This window comes from Cynocephalus volans, chromosome 2 (assembly GCF_027409185.1).
Source record: "Cynocephalus volans isolate mCynVol1 chromosome 2, mCynVol1.pri, whole genome shotgun sequence".
NCBI lineage: Eukaryota > Metazoa > Chordata > Mammalia > Dermoptera > Cynocephalidae > Cynocephalus > Cynocephalus volans.
The window spans coordinates 94,536,105-94,560,025 of NC_084461.1; the positions used below are offsets into that span (position 1 = coordinate 94,536,105).

Below are 23,921 nucleotides of genomic sequence, written 5' to 3' on the forward strand. Positions count from 1 at the left end.
CCTCAAATCTAGTTTATCTAATTCAGGCAGTGTATTCTGCTGATTTAGAAATGGGACCCTATCCTGTTCAATATCACTATCTATGTATAAACCACAAGACTGAGTGAAGTAGAATCCCACTGATCCTTAAATAAAACTTCTGTCACAAAACAGTGTGAATGAATTTGAAAGTATAAAGAAGAATGAAAGCAGTATCTCATAATATCTTTCTTGGATAAAGACTGACCTCACGTGTTAGAGACCAGATAAAATAAAATTGAAATTTTTTACAAGAGTATTTGCAATAAAATCACAATTTATAAACAAGCGTGTGATAAAAATTCAAGGACTGAACTGAGAATAATATAAGCAAAGTAAAATAATATTTAAAATATAAAGCTAAGATCCAAGGAAGGCCCTTTCAAAAAAGATTGCCAACTCTCATTTTATAATTATATATTTATATTAAAGCTTGAAGCAACCGTTTTATCAAAAGGTACATGCCACAAAGAAACTCATTTGTTCATGTTATTTGTTTGGATTTTCACAAACTGAGTCATTTGAAAGATGAATTCATTTATTTTACTAGTGTCATATCAATATATCCTGCTATTGCAGTTGCTAAAATAAAAATGTAGCACAAACAAATATACATTACAACTACAGTGTGAATAACAGAGTTATAAAATATAAAAACAGTAGCCTCACTGAGCAGATATTGCCAACTTGAGTAAAGAAAAAATACATGTGATAGATTACTACTGCTTATATATACATTGCCTATATTAATTTAGAAAAATAAAAATCAAAGTAATTAACTTGGGAATAATAATAATAATGTTGAACAGTATTCAATGTATACCTATAGCAGAAATTTTTTTAAATGATTTTTAAAATATTATTTTATTGTTCAGTGTGTTAACTTAAATAATTAAATAACCCTTAAGGGGTGAGCAGGGAAAGGAAAAAAATAACAATGAAGAACAAAGACAATCATTAATCTTAACATTCACCACTGGCACTCAGGTACAAAAGAGGGTCATAAAGTTTTTAAATAAGATTTATTTTCATGAAAATTATTTCACAGTATTATTTTAATGAAAGAATATGACTGGATCAGGCCTAGAGAGTTATAAGGAACTTTTATACATTTTGATGAACATTTTTCTCATTAATTAATTTTTTTCTTTTAGTTTTTCAACTGCTTCTTCAGTTATATGCTGAGCACTCTCATACAACCTCACACAACCCTAGAGACAGGTAGATGCTATTACTGTCAACATTTTACAGATGAGAAAATCAAGGCAGAGATATTAGGTGATTTGTCCAAGATCACGTAAGCAGCAATCATACTTTGATGACAGCAATGGTTTGCTGGCCTTTGTAAACGTCTAAGAAAAAAAATCAATTAACGGATCACACCAGACCTAGATAATCAATAATCATCATGTATATCCTCAACACTCAATTTTTGTTGAGGATATAACTGCTGAGAGGCTAAAAGGAACCGAAAACATGGTCATCCAACAAAAAACCCTTTCATACTACTCACTGGGTCATATTTACTAGGGAATATTCCAGAGCTGAATGAATTTAAGAAAATATTTTCCACATCTCAGAATATCACTAAAGCACCTATAGCTAATCAGAAACAAAGTGATAATCTATGACTAAAAAGCAATATCTCCCCTTAAGTAGTAAAATAGTATGTTCTTCCTTTACAATAAGACATTCTAAACTGATCAGTTGTTTGGAAATTTGAAAGGCAAGAAAATTCATCTTTTGTTTCTATTCTCTGAATAAACAAGAAAAGAGAAATGAAAATTGAGTTAGCTGCATGAATGGACATTCTTTCAGTTACTTACATTAAATGGACTGAAAAAAATCAATTTTGTTTTTCTTTAAAAAACATTTCTTATTTTCAACCATAAGCACTTTTTAAATAAGTGATTTTTTTTCTTTTTCAAAGTTCTTTAAATGTTATTATGCTCCAAGAAAATATCAGAAGTTCAAATATTTTGTTTAGCTGTCTGTTACATCAAAGGAACACTGCTTAAAAAAAAAAAAAAAAAACCTCAACCAAACTCATACCCAACATATCCTAAGAATTTAGTTAATGTTTGTAAATTGAGTAACTGAAGCAACAATAAGATCTAATGTAGCACCACAATTAATATTATTAATTTATTAATAAACACACAGCTTTAAAAAATATATCAGCATTCTAGAAAAGAATTATGTATCTACCTCTAACTTATAACAAATATGAAATTTTTATATAGCATATAATAAAAATAAAACTTTTGTCAAAAACTCTTCACCATCTTCCTTAATAGTTATTTTAAAAGTCTTTTTATCTACTGATTGAGATCATTTGTATTCATCTGATATAAATCAATTCACAATGGATCTATGACAGTAAATTCATGAATTTATGGCATTTCTGAGGCTTTCATTCCAACTACATGTAAAAATAACTTGCCACTTCTATTTCAGATTCCACAGGCCTATTCAACCAATTTTTCAGTTAATATTATATGCTAAAAGACATTATTATGAATTATTATCATGAGCATTTTCTATGCCATTATGTGTTCTTGAAAAGAACAATATTGAATAGTACAATTTTATCATGCTAGATTGACATTAATATTTTTAACTTTTTGACCTCTTAAAAGTTTATTATGCAAGCTTTAAAATACAAACAAAAGTATTAAGAATAGTAATAATAAACCCCCATGTCCTATAACCCATATCAATTACCAATATTTTGCCATTTTTTCCCTTTATTTGCACATCCACTGTTTCCTTTTTCTCCTTTTTATTCACCCTGTAATACTTTAAGCTAAAATCCCTAATATTGTGTCATTTTACCAGTAAATACTCAAGTATTTACTTTATCTCTTACTGATAAAGTTTTTAAAACATAAGAAACATACCACTATTATCCCTGACAAAGTTAAAAACAATTCTTTAATATCATCCAAAGACCAGTCCATATTCAAGTATTCTCAATTGTCTCAAAGACATATTTTTAATGTTGTTTTGCTTCAACCAGCATCCAAGCAAAATTTCCACATTACATTTAGTTTTTCTATCTTAAGTCTTTTCTATCATAATCCCCCCTTTTTTTTTCTACGGTGTTTTTTCATTGAAGAAACTGGGTCATCTGCCTTAAACAAACCTGGATTTAGCTGATTGTCTTTTTATGGTATCATTTAACATGTTACTCCAACCCTATTATTTAGTGTAAACGGGTATTAAATGCAGAGGAAAATTGGATTCAGGTTCCATTTTCAGGCAGGAATACTACGTGAGTGGTGCTGTATACTTTCCCCTGCATCACCACATAAGTACATAAGGTCTGCTTGTCTCACTTTCCATGATGTTGATTGGTCAATGAGTCTAATGGTATCAGCTTCTTCCCTCCATTACAGAATTTCTATATGAGATTATCCTTCCACAGCTAATGGTCTTTGCTTTCGTTGATGACCATTGCCTAGGTTTGTTATTTCAAAATAACTGCAAAATTGTGATTTTCTAATTCCATCATTCCTCTTCCATTTATCAGCTAGAATTCTTCTATACTGATGAACCTTTTCTTATGAATTATATGGTTACCTTCATCTATAGTTCATACAAGAAAAAAAGAATAAATGTAAGTCTTACTGTTTATTCATTTTTGAAGTAATGATCTGCTGCCCTATCTATTAAGTTTCAAAAATGACCAATGAGCTTGTTTTCTTAAAAAACAGCTTTATTGAGGAAAAACTGATATACTGAAGACTGCAAAGTGTAACACACAACTTAATAAGTTTTGACATATGTATACATCTATAAAATGTTCACTGCAATCAAAACAATGAATATATACACCATCCCCCAAAGTTTCTTCATGCTACTTTGTATCTCCTCCTTTTTGTCCCTCTCTGCTCCCTCCCCTCTCCCAGTCCCTAGTCAATTACTGGTCTGCTTTTTGTCACTATACAAACATTTCCATTTCCTAGAATTTTATGTATAGAACCAAACTCTCTTTTTTGTCTGGCTCTTTATACTTCGCAAAATTATTTTGAAATTAATCTATATTGTAGTATGTATCAATAACTCATTCCTTTCAAATTCTGTGGTATTCCATTGTATGAATATGCCAGATTGTTTACACATACACCATTAACAGACATTTGGACTGTTCCCACTTTTTGTCTACTACAAATAAAGCTGCTCTGAGGACCCATGTCTTTGCATGAACATGTACTTCCATTTCTCTTGGGTAAATATCTACTTGTGGAATGGCCGCATCACATGGTAGATGCATGTTTAATGGTTTTAGATATTACTAAAGTGTTTACCACAAGAAATGCAGAAGGATTCCATTTTCTCTGCATCCTTGCCAACACTTGATATGGCAAATATTTTTATTTTTAATCAATCTAATAGGTGTGTAGTGGTGTTTTGCTGTAGTTTCAATTTACATATCCCTAATCCTTAACGCTATTAAACATCTTTTCATGTTCTTATTTGCCATCCATATATCTTCTTTGGTTAAATGTCTGTTCACACCTTTTGCTCATTCTTTCTTGTTTTTTCTTGTTGTTTTCTTACTGAGTTTTGAGAGTTTTTTTATATATTCTGCTTATTAGTGCTTTATCAGATATATGTTTGCAAATATTTTTTCCAATCTGGGGCTTGTCTTCTTAACAGTATATGTCAAAGAGCAGAAAATTTTAATTTTAATAAAGTCCAATTTATTAATTTGCTTTTAATTAATTGGTTCATTAATTTGAACAGTCCTTTTGGTATCCTATATAAGAAATCTTTGCTTAACCCAAGGTCACAAAAGTTTTCTCCTCTATGTTCTTCTAGAACTTTTTTTACCGAGATAAAATTTACTTCCCATAAAAATCACTCTTTTAAGGTGTACAGTTCAGAGGATTTTAGTACATTGCCTGACTAGTGCAAACATTATCAATATCTAACTTCAGAACATTGCATCATACCAAAAAAAAAAAAAAAAAACAACGGTATATATGTGCCTTTTCTGGACATTTCATGTAAATGGAATCATACAAAAAATAGCCTTTTGTGACTAGCTTCTTTCATCTAGCATAATGCTTCCAAGGCTTCTCCATGTTGTGGTATGTACTCATATCAGATTTTCATTCCTTTTTACAGCTGAATAATACTCTTCTGTATGGATACCACATTTTGCTTATCCATACATCAGATGATAGACCTTAAGGTTATTTCCACATTTTGATCATTGTGAACATTGCTGCTATGAGCATTCATGTACAAGTTTTTGTTTAAAACATGTTTGTAATCCATTTGATTCTATTCTTAGGCTTGCAATTCCTGGGTCATATGGTAATTCTATATTTAACTTTTTAGGGACCTGCCAAACTGTTTTCTACAGCAGTTGCACCACTTTACATCTCCACCAGCAATGTACAAGAGTTCCAATTTCTCCACATCCTTGTCAACATTTCCTATTGTCCATCTTTTCATTGTAGCCATCCTAGTAGTTATGAAGTTGTACCTCATTGTAGTTTTGATTTGCGTTTCCCAGTCATTTGCATGACTAATGATGTTAAGCATGTTTTCATATTCTTGTCAGCTAAGTATATGTTCTTTGGAAAAATTCAAGTCTTTTGCCAATTTTAATTGGGTTTTTGTCTTGTTGCTCAGATGTAAGAGTTCTTTACGTATCCTAGACAATAACTAGATATATGATTTGCAAAGATTTTCTCCCATGCTGTAGATTGTCAATTCACTTTTTTCATATTATTCATTGATGCATTAAAGTTTTTAATTGTGATAAAGTCCAGTTTATCTATTTTTTCTTGTGTTGCTCACACTTTCAGTGTTATAACTAAGAATTCATTGCCAAATCCAAGGTCATAAAGATTTTTCCCTGTGTTTTCTTCAAAGATATTTTAGTTTTACCCCTTATATCAGGTCTTTGATCCATTTTTGAGTTAAAGTTTGTATGTGGTATTAGGCGGGCATCTAATTTCACTCCTTTGCACGTGGATATCCAGTTGCCCCAGTACTATTTGCTAAAGAAACTATTCTTTTCCCATGGAATGGTCTTAGCACCAATTCAAAAATTAATTAACCACAGATGTATGAGTTTGTTTCTAGACTTTCAATACTCTTCCACTGATCTATATGTCTATCCTTATATCAGTGCCACTCTGTTTTGATTCCCATGGCTCTGCAGTAAGTTTTGAAATCGGGAAGTGTGAGTTCTCCAACATTGTTTTTCTTTTTTGAAATCGTTTTGGTTTTTGGGACCCCTGCAATTCTATAATAATTTTAGGATTGGCTTTTCTATTTTTGAAGGAAAAAAGGCTGCTGATATTTTTATAGAGTTTGCATTGAATCTGTAAAGTGCTTTGAGTAGTATTGCCATGTTAGCAATATTAAATCTTCTAATACATTTTCATGTTGTAGGTCTTCTTTAATTCTTTTCAGCAATGTTTTGTGGGTTTCAGCATACAAGGTCTTGAACATCCTTGGTTAAATTTACTCATAAGTATTTTATCCTTTTTTAATGATAATGTAAATGGAACTGTTTTCTTAATTTCACTTTCAGATTGTTCATTGCTATCATACAGATATACAACAAATTTTTCAGGCTTTTAAAATTTTTTTAGAAAGTTAGTTTTTTAAATTGACAAATGAAAATTGTACATTTTTATGGTATACAACATTATGTTTTGATATATGCATACAATGTGGGATGGATAAACCAAGCTAATTAGCATATGCATTACCTTACATAACTACCTTTTTTGTGTGGTGAGAACACTTAAAATCTACTTTCTTAGCAATTTTCAAGTATACAATATATTTTTATTAACTGTATTCACCCTGATGTACAATTGATCTCTTAAACTGATTCCTCTTGTCTAAATGAAATTTTGTATACTTTGACTAGCACTTCGCAAACCTCCCCAATGGTCAGCCTGAGGTAATCACCATACTACTCCCTACCCCTACGAGTTCAACTTTTTTAGATTCCACATATAAATGAGACCATGAGGTATTCATCTTTCTGTGCCTGTCTTATATCACTTAACATATGTCCTCCAGGTTCATTCATGTTGTCACAAATGATAGAATTTCCTTCTCTTTTAAGGTTGAGTAGTATTCCATTATGTATATATACCACATTTTCTTTATCCACTCATCCACTGATGGACACTTAGGGTAATAATACATCTTGGCTACTGTGCAATGTTGCAATGTGCATGGGAGTGTAGATATCTTTTTGACATACTAATTTCATTTCCTTTGGATATATACCCAGAAGTGGAATTGCTGAATCATACGATAGTTCTATTTTTAAATTTTTTGAAATAAAAGCCATTCTGTTTTTCATAATGGCTGTATGAATTTACATTCCCACCAAAAGTGTATAAGGGTTCCTTTGTCTCAACATTCTTACCAACACTTGTGATCTTTCCTCTTTTTGAAAATACATTCTGACAGGTGTGAGGTGATATCTCACTGTAATTTTAATTTGGTTTCCCTGATGACTAAAGATGTAAGCATTTTTTTTTATATACCTGTTGGTCATTTATATGTCTTCTTTTGAAAACTGGCTGTTCAGGTCTTTTGTCCATGTTTTAATCAGGCTGTTTTCTTACTATTGATTTGTTTGAGTTCCTTATACATTTTTTATATTAACCCCTTATAAGATGTATGATTTATAAATATTTTTTCCCATTCCATAGTCTGTCTTTTCATTCTGTTGACGGCTTCCTTTGCTGTGCAAATATAACTGATTTTTGTATGTTGATCTTATAATCTTGATTTATTTTTGAGTGCCTAACCAACTTTGCATGTCTTAGATAAAACCCAATAGGTCATGACATATTATCTTTTAAAGATATTATTAAATATGATTTTCAAATTTTTGTTTAGAATTTTTGCATCTATATTCATGAAAAATACACAATTGTCTTCTCTTGTTATGTCTTCATCGAGTTCTGTTAACAGGGTAATGATAGCCTCACTCCTAGAAAAGCTGCATTGAGTTGCTATAATTTTTCCTTAAATATTTGGTAGAATTTACCAGTGAATCAATCTGGGCTTGGAGTATTATCAGTAGAAATGTTTTTAACTACCAATGCAATTTCTTTAAGACATACTAGGGATATTCAGGTTATCTATTTCTTCTTGAGTGAGCTTTGGTAGTTTGTGTCTTTCCAATAAATTTTCCATTTCATCTAAATTGTTGAGTTTATAGCATAAAGATGTGCATCATATACCCTGGTTATTCTGTTAATATCTGTAGAGTCTGTAGTTATGTCACCCCTCTGAATCATGATATTGGCAATTGTGTCTTTTTTTATCAGTATCACTAGAGATTTGTCAATGTTATCTATCTTATCAAAGAACCAGCTTTTTTTTATTAATTTTCTCCCTTCTTTTTGTTTTCCATTTCACTGACTTCCACTTTGATCTTTATTACTTCCTTTCTTCTGTTTACTTTGGGTTTAATATGTTCTTCTTTTTCAAGTTTCATAAGATGAAAGCTGAGGTCACTGATTTGAGATCTTTCTTTTTTTTTTTTCTTATATAGGTTTTTGGTTCTATTAATTTTACCTAACTGGTACTTTAGTAGCATCACACTAAATCTGACACAGTGTGTTTTCATTTTCATTCACTTCAAAATATTTTCTAATTTCTCTTTTGATTTCTTCTTTATTCATAGGTTATTTACAATTGGATGAACAATGGGGATCCCCCACTGATCTCTGAGATTCTCTGTGCAATTCTCTCCACTCCAGTACTCTGTCCTCTGAAATATGGCTGTCTTGGTCTCTCTGGCCTTTCTCTTCTGTCTTGTCAAGTCAAATAGTCTGCTGAGTATTGCCTGGGCTACCCCTCTCTGTGCTGCAGTCTGGAAACTCTTTCAATGCGGTAAACTGAGACAATCACAGGTTCCTCTTGTTCATTTCCCATATCTCAGGGATCACTGTCCTCAGTTGTCAGATATCCAATGTCTTGAAAACCACTGTTTCATATATTGTGTCCAGTTTTGGGGTTGTTTCAGGGAAGACATAAATCTGGTCCCTGTTATTCCATCTTAGCTGCAAGAAGTCCAGTTTTGTTTTGTTTATATCATTATGAACCAATGACTTACACATTTGATCTATTTTAATCCACTGCAGAAATTTTCCTTTTGATTTCCAAGGTATCCCAGCTTAAGCTAATGGAAGCCACTTCACACTGGATTTTGGGTCCTTTGACTTGTCCCTTCTAGTCCCTTTAGTGGCAAATGATATTTAGACACCATAGTCTAGACATTAGGGGTTAACTATATATGTGCATTTGCAGAACTTGTTTTAAAAAATAGGAGAGACAATAAGATAGAGAGGTTTTATATTTATAACTAAGTACACTGCAGTGAAAAGAACCCGCCTGTGTTGGAGGAGACCAAGTTCTGCCACATATAACTCACTAACACTCTTAACTGTTAAGTGGAGATCCCAAAAGTTGTTTATCTTTGCTTCCTAAATACAGATCTCTAAGTTTCCAGAGTCCTCTAAATCTAACTTTATCTTCACAACCTGGGTGCATTCAGTCCTGGCTATTTCTGTACTCTCATTTACATAGTCATAGCAGCTTAGAAAGAAGGCCGCCTACCCCAATATTGTTTGGTATTAGCAGAATCTATCTAAATAATAAGGGTGTGTTATCAATAAATATTACAAAGTAAATGAGAATTCAGTCAAGACTAAGAATATCAAAATAAATTAAATCCAAGGAACCACAATTATAGGATATCAATATCCTTCAGTCTATTCCCAATCTTCTGCCTTCTTGCCCTTAGTTCAACAATCTAAGATGTCACAAATCCCCAATTTTCCTTTTTAACTTACTGAAGACTTGACACTTTTTGCTTTCAGTGAGAGCACCTCACAGTCCCTTCCAGGCCAATGATTCTTAAATTCATAGATTCATTGGGGTGCAAGAAACTCTACATCTAGAGATAGATCATTTAACCAGGCACATGATTTTACAGATAGGAAACTAAAGCACAGAAATTTCATGTCACTTGCCTCTATTAGGAAACTTAAAAAGCTAAAGACTTAGTAAAACCATGTGTCAGAGAGATTTTCTAAATTATGTAAAAAGTAAATATATTTAAGGTGATAGTTCTCAACACTGTATCCCATATCTCCCTAATAACTTATATTAAAATTATATACTATGATGACTATAAGAAAAACACAACTTTTTCAGGGGAATTTTCAAACATTTTGTGAGTGTCTTAGTAATTACTATAAAAACACTATCAGAGTGCAAGTATTTTAAACCAAAATGCTTTAATTTTATTAAAACCTGAGTTTTACCCTTGGCTTTAAGAGATAAAACAAGATAGCTTTGCAAAACCTACTAATGTTTAAAATGCCATCTTGCCTTTACTTGAATCCAGGAAATCAAATACCACAAACCAGTCTTTGCTGAGAAACAAAGATGGTCCTCAAAACTTTGAGGACTAGCTTTAATGAGAGTCCAGTAGATTCTGACTGCTGAGAGGCCAAACCAGCAAACCTTGCCTATCATCTTCAGAAAAACCATCTCAGCAAATTGTTTCCAACACAGACATTTGCTGTAGCTGCTATTTTGTCACAGAGAATAATTCCGATCTTTTAAGTACCAGTGTACCATAATTTTTGGCCATCTCAAAATGCTCAGGGAAGCATTTATTGGTCTAATAAGTCTTATTTTGTCTTTAATGAGTACAATTTCAAGTGATCATAAAAATCCTACATATGGTCATTACAATACTTGTTGTGCACAATCTGTTCATCCAAAGGCATTTCTACTCTACACCATAAACAGCATTAGATATGACCATAAAAACATTCATCTACCAAGATGTTCAGGCCAAGGTTACAGGAAATAAATAAAAAATTATGGTTACATACAGTCTTGGTTACACTAAGATGTTCTGCTAGAGCAATAACTGAGAATAATCGGCCTAATCTCTCTTCTAGTTTCTGGTACTGATCCTCAAGATACAAATAAGGCTGATCAGTCAAAGTACAACCACAGGCTCTCTTTCAGATACACGAGATTAGAAGAGAGATTTGATTTTTTTAAAGCAAAGTTTGCACTGATTTTCTAGCAATTTAGATACCATGGCATTTATTTTAAAGTTTTTTTGTTGTTTTTTGTTTTTTGGCGGGGTGGCTAGCTGGTACAGGAACTGAACCCTGGACTTTGGTGTTAACAGCACCATACTCTAACCAACTGAGCTAACCAGCCAGCCCACTATGGCGTTTATTTTAATAATAATAGCTAACATTTACTTAGCACTTACTGTGGTCTCAATACTGAGTCAAGCTCCTTAAATATATTACCTTATTTAACACCATAAAAAATAATCTGCCCACTTAGCTAATAAGCAGCAGAGCTAAGAGTCAAACATGAACTGACAATGGAGCCCAGGCTCTTATCCACTGTGCCTCCCTAACATAGTCTTGGAAACTCATAAATACTTGCTCTTTTCCTAGGAAGAAAAGAAAGACATTATCTCCCACTAAACTGTAGGTTCAAAAGTCCTAAGAGATCAAGCACAAAGAGACCTGGGATCTTACCTGATTTGTTTCAGCATTGTGCTGCCAACACAGCTGTTTTCTAGTAGTTGTAAAACGAGGGAAGGCTGAATGAAAAGGTTGCTCAGCTATTAGGTGGAAAAACAAGATTCAGACCCATTCTCCTAAGTACTATATGATAGATTTAAACTCTATGCAGTAACAAATTTTAGATAATACACAAGTAAATTTTATAGCAGCCAGTTTTTCCCTTGTATGGTTGTAAGGATTAGCTCCTAATTATTTTAGAGCTCTGGAAAGCATTAGCAATAACACACCAGTGAGAGATTACAAAGGAACTAGCATTTTTGTCATTGCTAAAATACGAGATTTCATACATGTTGTATATAAATGAATTCTCTGAGCTATAAGGTAAATTGTTGAAATACATTCACACCTCTTTTCACCTTACATATTCAGCTTACTCATATGCACTGACCATATTCACTTTTTAAAGGCAAATGTTCATAGGACCTAGCGATGGTATGTGAGCAGTTAAAATTCAATCAAAATATCTTCTAAGCACAATACATTAACATTTAAATGACTCTTGTCACAGATATCAATTTCTTTTGTGCATATATTTCAGAGTCACTAGCAATGAAAAAGCAAAAAATCAGTGTCCTGTTTACATGAGTGTCCTGTTTACATTTACATGAGTGTCCTGTTTCACAAGGGCAAGTTTGGTATCGTTTCCTGTCACTGATTTTAACTTTATCAAACACTAGTACACTTCTATAATGGTCTCACTACTACTCCTTATTCGAGCACGTTTAACAATGCTGGGCCCATCACCTGAATGATACTTGTTAACACTAAGGAGATGTAGCCACGGTACCTACCTTGGTTAGGTGAATGACTCCTTTAGAAGTGACTGAACAACCCATGAAGCCAACATACTGAAGTTCTGGACAGTGCTCAGCAAATGCTTTCACTGACTGATCTGTCACCTAGGGAAGAAACATGAAGACAGTTATTCAAGGTGATATTACAATGAACTCAAGGATTTGTTTCCTGCGAATTCTCTCTGCCTCATCTTGCATCTTTGCTATTTCCCTTTCCGTTGGATTATCTGAATCAACATACAAACATGCTGCAATATCTCCTGTGTTTAAAAAAAAAAAATCCTTCCTTAATCCCATATCTCTTTCTATTACCCCATATTTTTTGTACTTCTTCATAGAAAATGCCTCAAAGAGATGTTGACACTGGCTACCTCCACTACTTCACCTTTCTCTCTCTCTCTCTCAATATAAATAGTTTTTTATTGAAATTTAATTCACATACCATGAAACTCACCTTTTCTTTCTTGATCTTACTCTAATCAGGCTTTTGTCCCTACCATTCAACTGTTACCACCCTATCAAATTAAATGTTCAATTTCAATTCTCATCCTAGCCTTTCAGCAACATTAACAGAGTTGATGATTTTTCTTGAAATAATTCATTCACTTGTTTATGGGGCACCAGTCTCCTGGATTTCCTCCTTCCTTACTGGTGGCTCTTAGGCACTTTGCTGAGTACCCCTCTCATCTCAGTCCTCAGCTCATTTCTATTTTCTATTTCACTTCATTCCCTAGGTGATCAAATCTAAGCTCATGGCTCTAAATACTAACTATATTAATGGTTCTCATGTTCATATCTCCAGCCCAGACTTCTGCACTCTATTTCAAACTTCCATGTTCAACTGTCTATGCACTCTCCTTGGATGTCTATAGGCATCTCAAACTTAACATTTCCAAAGAGGAAATCTTTATATTCCCAAACAACCCTGCTTTTCCCCAGTGTTTCCCATTTCAATGAATGGTATCACTGTTCACCCAGGCATTCAAGACAAAATTTTTCATTCAAAACAACATACAGTACACTAGGAAATACTGTCACCTCTTTCAAATATATCCTAAATGAAGCTACTTCTCATCTCTGCCACCACTACCACCTTAGTCCATCCTCAGTATCATCTCTCATCTGAACTATGGAAATAGCCTCCTACCTGCCCTCCTGATTCTACTCTTGTTCCTTTATTTTTTATTCTCCATAAAGCAACCACCAATCTAATTAATGTCACTCTCTTGTTCAAAATTCTCCAATAGTTTATTATCACACAACCCAAACACTTTACTAAGGCCCATAAAGGCTCTTGATAATTTGACCCCAATCAGACCTCCACTTCTTCCACCACCGTCCTTCATACCTCCACCCCTCTCATTTACTCCAACCAAAGTGGTCTCAAAGTCTTCCTCAAATATGCCATGTCTGTCTCTGTTTCTGGGTCTTCATATTACACTTTCCTGCTGCCCCAATGTGTCCTCCATACGTGGTCACATGGCTTACTTCTTCACTGCATTCCTGTCTTTGTTTCACTGTCACCCCAGCTAAAATAACACCAAAAAACTCCTAGTCTCTCTCTATCTCTTACCCTATTTTGATCTTCCTTATAACACTTATGTGATTATATTACAAACTTACTCACTTATTAGTTTGTCATCTGTCTTCCCACATTAGAATGACTCATCCTCTCTCCCTCCACTAGAGTAACCAACCATTCTGGTTAGCCTTGGACAGTCTCAGTCTTAGCACTGCAAGTCTCAAAACCCAGAAAACCCCTTGGTCCAGGCAAACTGGGACAGTTAACATCCTTACCAGGATGATCATCCACCCAGCCCAACTCACATACCATCAGAACCCAGAACGTCCATGGCACTTAGTAGGAACAAATGAATAAATGTTTTTTCTCTCTCTCTATCACCACCCTCCCCATCATACTTTTAACTCCTATTTCCCTTTAGATCAAGAGTATGTTTATATTATTTTCATATGTTAATTTTTTTAAATGGCATTATACTAGTGGCCTCTGATATAGTTGGTGTGTGTTATAAAATCTTTTTTAAAAAAAACAGGGAAGCAGTGAACATTTTTATACCAGTGGCTCTTAACTTTCATGTGTATCATGATTAATTTTATGTGTCAACTTGACTACGCCATGGGGTGCCCAGATATTCAGTTAAACATTATTCTGGGTGTGTCTGTGACAGTTTTTCTGGATGAGATCAGCAATTGGATCAGTAGACTTAGTAAAGCAGATTGCCTAGTGTGGAGGGGTCTCATCCAATCTGCTGAAAGGGTGAATAGAAAAAAAAGTCATAGTGAGGCAGAATTTGCTCTCTCTGCTTGAATGACTTCCAGCTGGGACATGGGTCTTCTCCTGCCTTAAGACGTGGACTGGAACTTACAGTATTGGCATTCTTGATTTCCAGGCCTTCAGACTTGGACTCAAAGCATACCAACAGTTCTCCTGGGTCTCCAGATTGCTGATTGCAGATCTTGGGACTTCTCAGTCTTTGTAATCATGTAAGCCAATGCCCTATAATTATCTCTTGATGGATGGATAAATAGATAGATGGGTAGGTGATAATCTCCTAATGGTTTTGTTTCTTTGGAAAACCTCAAATAATACAATACGTATTACAATCCCCTGAGGAGTTTATTAAAAACTCAGAGCTAAAAAGGGTGGGGCCCAAGGATCCATATTTTTAATAAGCTCCCAAGTGACTCTTAAGACATGTGAAAGCTTAAGGCCCCAATACTACAAAGAAGCATTTGGTACTTCTAACCAGCTTTGTTTTAAAAGAAAGGCAGGCAAAATTCCTTTTTTGTCTCCCCTACCTCCAAAAAGTTTCCATGTATAAAATTATATGCTTATAATTATACCAAAACTTTCTTCAGGTTTTCACAAAAAATGTAGTATATAAAAGAAGGTCCAATATTCTCTATCATATGCTTAATTTCAGATTCACTCTCCTCACAGTCAAGATAAAATCAACAAGTTAAACACCTTTGTTAGTTTTTTAAACAGCAGCAACTTACATCTCTTTTGCATTAGCTTTAATATGGATGACTCTTATTTTGTATCTCCCTTTCCTGTGCTGAACAGATATTGAAAAATAGAGGTGTGTGAGTAGCATTAATTCTAAAACAATCATAAGAGCATTTTCCTTAAATAATGAAACCAACAGCATCCATGGTACATCTGATAAAAGATTAATTCTGCCCTCAAAAGTAAAGTATGCTTAAGCATATTAAAACAAAGGGTGCCATTGATAAATTAAAAATGGGTTTCCTGACACTCAGCTTTCTAAAGACATTATGTTAACAAAAAATGTTTAAGGTACTAAAATTGCCAGAAGTTCCAATGAAACTCAATCTCTATTAAAAACAAAAAGGGGTAACAGAGGTTAAGTACATGGTCAGTTGGTTAATACCCTGTTCAATCTCAGTCTAACATCAAGTCTTTCCTATATCCATCCTCAAGGAGAGAAGAGGAATGCAAATAAGGATTAAGAAAGAAGAAAACTCATGTCCCAGGGTCAGAACTTTCAGAGATAAGAAAAAGAGTATTAAAAATTTGCTTGGTGGGTCTTTCCTTTTCAGCTCAGGCAATCAGAATAAGACAGCTCAGAGCAGCCTCCAACATCAACAGAGGCCAGAAAGACCAGAGTAAGTCTTAAGGGTATTGAAACACTCTTAGTAGGCTTGGGTGTGTTTTAGGAGACTAATAAAGGGGTCTTGAAGATTTGGGTGGCATCCAGCTCCACTCCCAAGGAGAAAAAATTGGTTAGAGATTTGGGGCAGAAGGTCTGACAGAAATACCAGTGCAGACAGATTGTAGGAGGCAGGTACTGGTGGGTATCAACTTCCTTGGGACCCTGAAGTCTGACTACCTAGTTTCAAATCCCAGGTGGCCCACTTACTAGCTGTGTGATTTTGGACAAATCAGTTCACGTCTCTATACTTTGCTCCTTCTATAATATGGAGAAAATAACAGTGCCTACCTACCTCATGGAGTAAAATAAAGGGTAAAATAAGATAATGCACATAAAATGTTTTGAATTGTACATGGAAGATGGTAATTGCTCAACAGATTTTAGCTATTATTATTATAATCACCACAGGTCTCCCTTTCTTCATTATTCTGATTCCTAGCCAGGACTAAGGGTTGACATATAGAAGAGAATAATTTACAAATGGTGTAGTTAAAACATGATAGTTTATTCTCCTGGTTACTGCAAGAGATCCTGGTCATAATTTAAGGGCTCTAGGTTATTAGCTAAACCTTGGGGTGGGAGTGAGGGAGACATAGGTGAAAGTTTATTATTGACTCATTACGGTAGAAGGAATCCCCTTTTAAGTTTCTCAACCTGGTTGCATATTAGAATTACCTCAGAAGCTTTCAGATTTAATCACTTCATGGAGATCTGCATCAATTTTATTTTTAAAGCGCCCCAGAAGATTCTAACATGCAGGCTGGGTTATAAACAAGTTCTTGGGCCATCTATTCAAAGTGTTGTTCTCAGACCAGCAGCATTGGCATCACCTTTGAGCTCGTTAAAAATGCAAACTCTCAGGCCCCACCACAGACCTCCTGAATCCTTATCTGCATTTTAACAAGATCCTTAGGTGATTCTCATGCACCTTAAAGCTCAAGAAATACTGCTCATGGGATAAAGGGCTATGTCATCTTCTTGGGGTGAAATAAAGCAAAAACTGAATGGCTATGTCATAACTCAAGCACTATGGAAAACTTTTTAAACAGCTTTACTGAGGTATAATTTACGTAAAAGAAATTCATCTATTCTTAAGACTACTGTAGTTTTGAGTTTTAATGTTTATACAGTAGTGCAACCATTATCACAACATGGTTTTTGAACACTTTTATCACACCACCCCCAAAATTCCCTTTATTCTTTATACCCATATGCAGTCAGTCACAGATCCCACCCCCACCCTAGGCAATCACTGATCTGCTTTCTACCTGTGTACTTTTGCTTCTCCTACAAACTTCATATGAACAGAATTGTATAATAAGTAGTCTTTTGTGTCTAGCTTCTTTCACTAGCATAATGTTTTTAAGGTTCATCCATACTGTTATATGTATCAGTAGTCTATTCATTTTATTGCTGAATAGAATTCCATTGTATGGATATACAACATTTTGTTTATTCTCACATTGATGAATATTTGAATTATTTCCAGTTTGGGGCTTTGACAAATAATGCTGCTGTGATCATTCACATACAAGTCTCTGTATGGACACATATATTTTCATTTCTCTTGAATAAATATCTAGGAGTGGAATTGGTGAGTCATATAAATTCATGGAAGGATACATATTATCTTTTAATTCAATTTTTCCATAAACTTTTTGAAGTACCCTTGTATGTCTAATTTTTGACCCATTTTTAAAATTAAGTTGTTTTTCTTAAGTTGTAAGAGTTATTTATATATCCTGGATACAAGTCCTTTATTAGATACTTGTTTCACATATATTTTCTTCCCATTCTGTGCCTTGTCTTTCCATTTTTTTAATGGTGTTCTTAGCTCTAACGTTTAGGTCCATGATGTTCTTGGAGTTCATTTTTGAGTATGGTGTGAACTAAGGGAAAAGGTTCATTTTCTGCATACATGTAATCCACCTGTCCTAGCACGATTCATTAAAAAGACTATACACTAAGAAAGAATTTTAAAGCTCCAGCCCAGAATGTCTTAACTTGAAGAATCACACTTAAAGACTGTGGGAAAACCAGGCAATAGGTAAGAATTAGTATGCGAACAGAAATGCAACTCTGGATTTGGAAAGAACCATCAAAAATTAGGGAAGAATAAGAACAGCTTGCAAAGCAGATTTTGATTTTGATCTTTCAGTCAGGGCTGTGATGAAGATCAAGAGAAAGATAACCCCCAGATTCAACATGATTCACATGGCAGAGATAGAAAAGGATCATCCCCTTAAGCTGGCATTCTAAATGTGAAGCTACACTTTTATATCTGCGTGAAGAGGAAGTAGGTGCATTTAGTGTTATCTCAGGAAAAGCACTGGTAATAAGGAATGTCTGTTGTGCCTTCAGAGTTGAGGGAACCATGAAAAGCCGGAACAATATAAACATACATAAAGATCTTAGTAGAGCTTCAGTTCAGGAATCTTAAGGGGGCCTTCTACGGCTGCTAAACCTCAGGCAAATAAAAATGAGAAATGTAGGGAGCAAAAGGGAAAAGGAAGGGGATGTTGATTCTCTTAAGCTCTTAAGGGTTGCACTTAATCAGAGTCTTTTGAGGGTGGTTTCCTGTGAGATCAAATGTGTGGATAAGAGAGAAGCCCCTCCAAGATGCAGAAATAATAGGCTTAGAAAATCTAGAGGAGGGGGACAACTATAATAGCCATTGTGGAAAAAGGCCATATATGACTAAGAAACTCTTGGCTAGAACTAAGATAAAAGAGTACTGCTATTCTACCAGCAGTAGAGGGTTAGTGTTTATAAATATGAATTTGGATTGTGGATTATTCTGCTTCTAAACCTGGAGATTCAGACTCTAGACAGTTCACACTCAGTCGAGGTTAGGGGTACTAGTGGCCAAAGAATTGAAGAGGGAACAGACAATAAAAACAGCTACATTTACTAAGCCTTAATACGTACCAAGCTAAGTCCTCTCTAAGTATCATCTGGGATCCTAATAATAACCTTGAGAAGCATTATTATCCCCATTTAATAGATGACTAAAATAAGCCTGTCAGAGATTGACTTCCCCAAAATCAAACCAGTGGTAGGTGGCAAAGTGGGATTTTAAACTCTGTCCTTCAAACTTTTGAAACCTGTTCTCTTTACATTATACAAACTAGGATATGATTCCTTTCATGGTACTAATCTCACTCAAATGCAAGAGCAAATTCAAGGCTTCCAGAGAATTCACTTCCAGAGAATTCACTTCCAGAGAAGTAGAGTGGCAGGAATCAAGGCACAATCAGTCTACTTTCCACGGAATTTTCTAAGAGAAATGCTACCCTTTGATTACTTTTCTCATCTCTTGCAGATAGAACAGGTTTGGTGCTAATACTGTGATAGTCTTGTATATCTGGAGAACCTTCCCCTGTCAAAGAGGGAAGCATAATAGAGGGTTGGGGTAATCTAATTCAGAAGTGTTGAAGAAGCTGGATTAATGGTAGTATATCATAAAACCACAGAAGTAGTAACAAGAATTCCAGGAAGCACTTCTATCTAGAAAGGACTAAAATTAAAGAAGATAAAAAGCAAGGATGGGAGAAAATTTTATATAAATTTCAGGACTCTAAATGAAGAGATGCAATTTATTATTATTTTAAGACTTTAAGTTTTCTTGGACTATGGGAGGAGAGATCTATTTTTATCTACCAGAATAAGATTGATTCAATGAGAGGGGTTTTATAATCCGTACTGAAAGATTAACTTTTGGGAATAATTGCTAGCATATGTGGGAGAAAAAAAAAAGGTGAAACAATCTTTGGACATTTTTATACTGCTAGCATTATACAATTATTCCGTGTAATCCTACATGAGTGTACCAAACAATATAATGGTATTTCTTGACCTTGATCAGAAACTATTAACACAAAAAGTTTTCCCTAGACTTCATCCCAGACCTTCTAATTCAGGGCCCATAAATATATAGCTTTTAATAGTTCTCTTAATGATTTTTATGGAACCAATCCAGAAACAGCCCCATGACGAAACTCACAACTATAGCTGATTGGACCCTACAAATACTAGTACTGAAGATGGGGTTATCTCTTTGCCATTTCTACTGTTCCCACCATGGTCCAAGATATGTCAGCCCTCTCCTGGACATCAATTGCCTACATACTGGACCCCCTTCTGCCACTCTTGATCCCACCAATCTATTCTTTACCCATCAAGCCAAAGTGATATTTCAAAAAGCACAAATAAGATCATGTCAGTCTGCTATTCAGAATCTTTCAATGTTCACAATTACTCTCAGAATAAAAATCTAAACTCCTTCTATTACCTACAAGGCCTTGCATGATCTGGATCCTCCCTACCTCTTCCACCTCATTTCATCCCACTCTCCCCTCTCCTTGCTCACTGTGTAATGATTTCCCCATCTATCCCATTCACTACTATATCCCCTGTGCTTGGTACGGGGCCTCACACAAAACAGGAGCTCCAAAAATAAAAATGAATGAACGAAGTACTGTGTTGATGCATGTCAATGGCTTGTTGGTTCAATACTGAAAAAATATTTTAATGCCAAGCAAAATCGAACTATTAATCTTATAAGTTCCAAGTGGCACAAAAAAGCCATGGCTAAGAATTAGATAAATAGCCTCACAAAGCTAAAGACAGGATTTTCAAGGAAGCAACAGCAGTACTCTGATTCCACACCCATATGTTTGGAGTGAACAGGAAAACTAATGTTGGAGAGTTAACAGGGTGACTACCTAATCTCACTCAGTACTTCAGGACCAATTCAAGGCCTTCTTTCCACCCCCTAGGAAAAAGAACAGGAAATGAGAGGCTACTTTCTGGGGCATTTTCAGGAGGCATGCCAACCTTTGATTAATTTCTTCATCTCTTGGAGCCCAAGTGGTCAGTGGGCCTGTGGAGTACCCTTATTATCTGAGTGCAAAATAAAGCCAGTGCAAAGCAGTCTGCTCGGCTAAGCTCTGCACTGAGCTTATGCCCAAAGAAAACTACATTTCCATGTCTTCCAGATCAGCAAGATTCACAGACTAGAAGAGTCATATGGATTCTTGGCAGAGGCCAGTTGGAATAGTTTGGTTGTCTGAGTATCCCCTCTGCCATGTAGCAGTGGTAACCAAGGAGAGAAATAGTGGGCATTTGGATGGATAATTGGTTTAGAAGAGTGCAAGAGAATTACCCCAGTCCACTGAACTAGCATTATATTTAAAAATAAAAAACGCACACTTATAGTGTGTCTAATGAAGGGCTTATTTCACTCAGGGCTACTCAGTCTCTTAAATTCTTTTAACAAATATTAGAGGTCTACTATGATGTACAGTCCCCTACCTCCAAGAACAGAGGCTACAGTTTGGGATATGAACAGGCCTACCTCCCACAACTACCAGTGAGATCCCTGGGAAGATCTTAGTCTGTACATCACATCCCAGTTCAGTTCAGTTCAGTTTAGTTTCCCAAGGCCTTCTGACTAGATCCAAAACCAAGCTAGAGGAGATAACCAGATTTTGGGAGATTGAGAGCCAGGCAGAATTGTTGTGACTTGATATTGAAGGAACTTATTTAGTGTAAATATGAGAAATGTACAGGCTTAATAAGCTATAAGGTCCCCTTGAGTTCCAACATATGGCAGCCCCATGACTGATGGAGCCATTCATTAAAGGCTTTGACGGAAAGAAGGTAAAGAGAAAATTATACTTTGAAGTACAGCAGATATACACAGGACTAGCTGAAGGGATATTCTGGCCTCAGAGAGGCTGGCCTGGAGGCTATTGCTGCAGAAGGACCCATGCCCCCAGAAGACAGCAGTATAATACACTTGGTTAGGCCTGGCCACATGCCAGTGTCAGTAAGCACCCATCTCTGACAAGCTACAAAGAATATTTGAAGTATTGTGATGATAAAAAATCCTAAATGAAAGAAATTTATTTAAGTACCCAATAAATATAAATTATACTTACAGGATCTTTATACCAGGGAAATGCAAATCAAAACCACACTGAGATACCATCTCACCCCAGTTAGACTAGCCATTATCAAAAAGACAGAGAATAACAAGTGCTAGCAAGGATGAAGAGAAAGGGGACCCCTCCTATACTGTCAGTTGGACTGTAAATTAGTGCACCCATTATGGAAAACAGTACGAATGTTCCACAAACAACTACAGACAGAACTGAGATACAATCCCAGCAATAACACTGCTGGGTATATATTCAAAGGAACGGAAATCATCATGTCGAAGGGATACATTCACTACCATGTTCCTCACAGCTCAATTTACAACAGCCAAGAGTTGGAACCAACCTAAAAATCCATCAACAGACAACTGGGTAAGGAAAATGTGGTATATGTACACAATGGAATACTACTTTGCCATCAAAAATAATGAGTTCTGCCACTCGCGGCAACATGAATGAACTTAGAGAAAATTATGTTAAGTGAAAATAAGCAAGGCACGGAATGATAAACACCACACGTCCTCATTCATAAGAGGGAACTAAAAATAAATAAAGAAAGATACAACAATCATAATAATTCATTGAACTTTCAAAAGGAGAGAACAGAACTGAGGCCACCAGAAGTGGGAAAGGAGGGGGCAGGGAGGTTAGTGAGAAATTGGTAAAGGGCAACAAAAAAATGATTACATTGTGTAATGTTGAATATACTAATTATCCTGATTTGAGCATCACATATGACACGCAGGTATTGATAATTCAACACTGTTCCCCACAGATATATACAATCAAGTATATTTCAGTAAATAAAATTTTTTAAAGTAATTTGCATATCTAGCCTAAAAAAATTATAATTATAGGAGCTTTACAAATGAAACACAATAAATTTTTTCTTTTTGTTTACTCAGCTCTTCAAAATCTATGTAAAAATTGTTTTTCTCATCTTCACCTTCCTTTGCTATTAAGTATTATAACTTTCATAGAGTGCAGCATATACACTCACTATTAATACACTAAGAAGCCTTCTCATTTGAAATAATAATACAAAAACACAGAACAAATTGTGACTTATCACATAAAAGGAAATAGCTGAATATGGAGACAATACCTGGTATGGATTCACTTTATAAATAATTTCAGTAAGACTTTCATCACTATGCTCTTCATTTAATAAAAAGTTCATAGCTACTAAATTTTTTAAAGAAATGTAAAAGCAGATTATTTAAACAAAAATAGTTTTCTCTTAAACCATGGTCAGACAACAATATTTACAGAACACGTTTTGTGCCAAGTACTGTGCTACACACAATGGTTAAGAGACACTGCCCTCATAGAGCTTAGAATTTAGCAAGAAGAACACACATTATTATTTTTTTTTTTAAGTTTTATTTTGTCGATGTACATTGTGGCTGATTATTGCTCCCCATCACCAAAACCTCCCTCCCTTCTCCCTCCCCCCCTCCCCCCCAACAATGTCCTTTCTGTTTGCTTGTCATATCAACTTCAAGTAGTTGTGGTTGTTATATCTTCTTCCACCCCCCCCCGTTTGTGTGTGTGTGTGTGTGTGTGTGTGTGTGTGTGTGAATTAATATATTAATTTTTAGCTCCCACCAATAAGTGAGAACATGTGGTATTTCTCTTTCTGTGCCTGACTTGTTTCACTTAATATAATTCTCTCAAGGTCCATCCATGTTGTTGCAAATGGCAGTATTTCATTCGTTTTTATAGCTGAGTAGTATTCCATTGTGTACATGTACCACATTTTCCGTATCCACTCATCTGATGATGGACATTTGGGCTGGTTCCAACTCTTGGCTATTGTAAAGAGTGCTGCGATGAACATTGGGG

General features: G+C 34.9%; 1 protein-coding gene across 1 annotated transcript in view; it reads right to left on the reverse strand.

Moving 5' to 3' along the window:
- The window catches only part of FBXL17 (F-box and leucine rich repeat protein 17), a 518,884-nt gene that overhangs the window by 369,241 nt on the left and 125,722 nt on the right, over positions 1–23,921 (reverse strand). Inside the window, exon 5 of the mRNA XM_063087474.1 lies at positions 12,437–12,544. Within this exon, the coding sequence (XP_062943544.1) occupies positions 12,437–12,544 (108 nt within the window). The remainder of the gene's footprint in view (positions 1–12,436; positions 12,545–23,921) is intronic.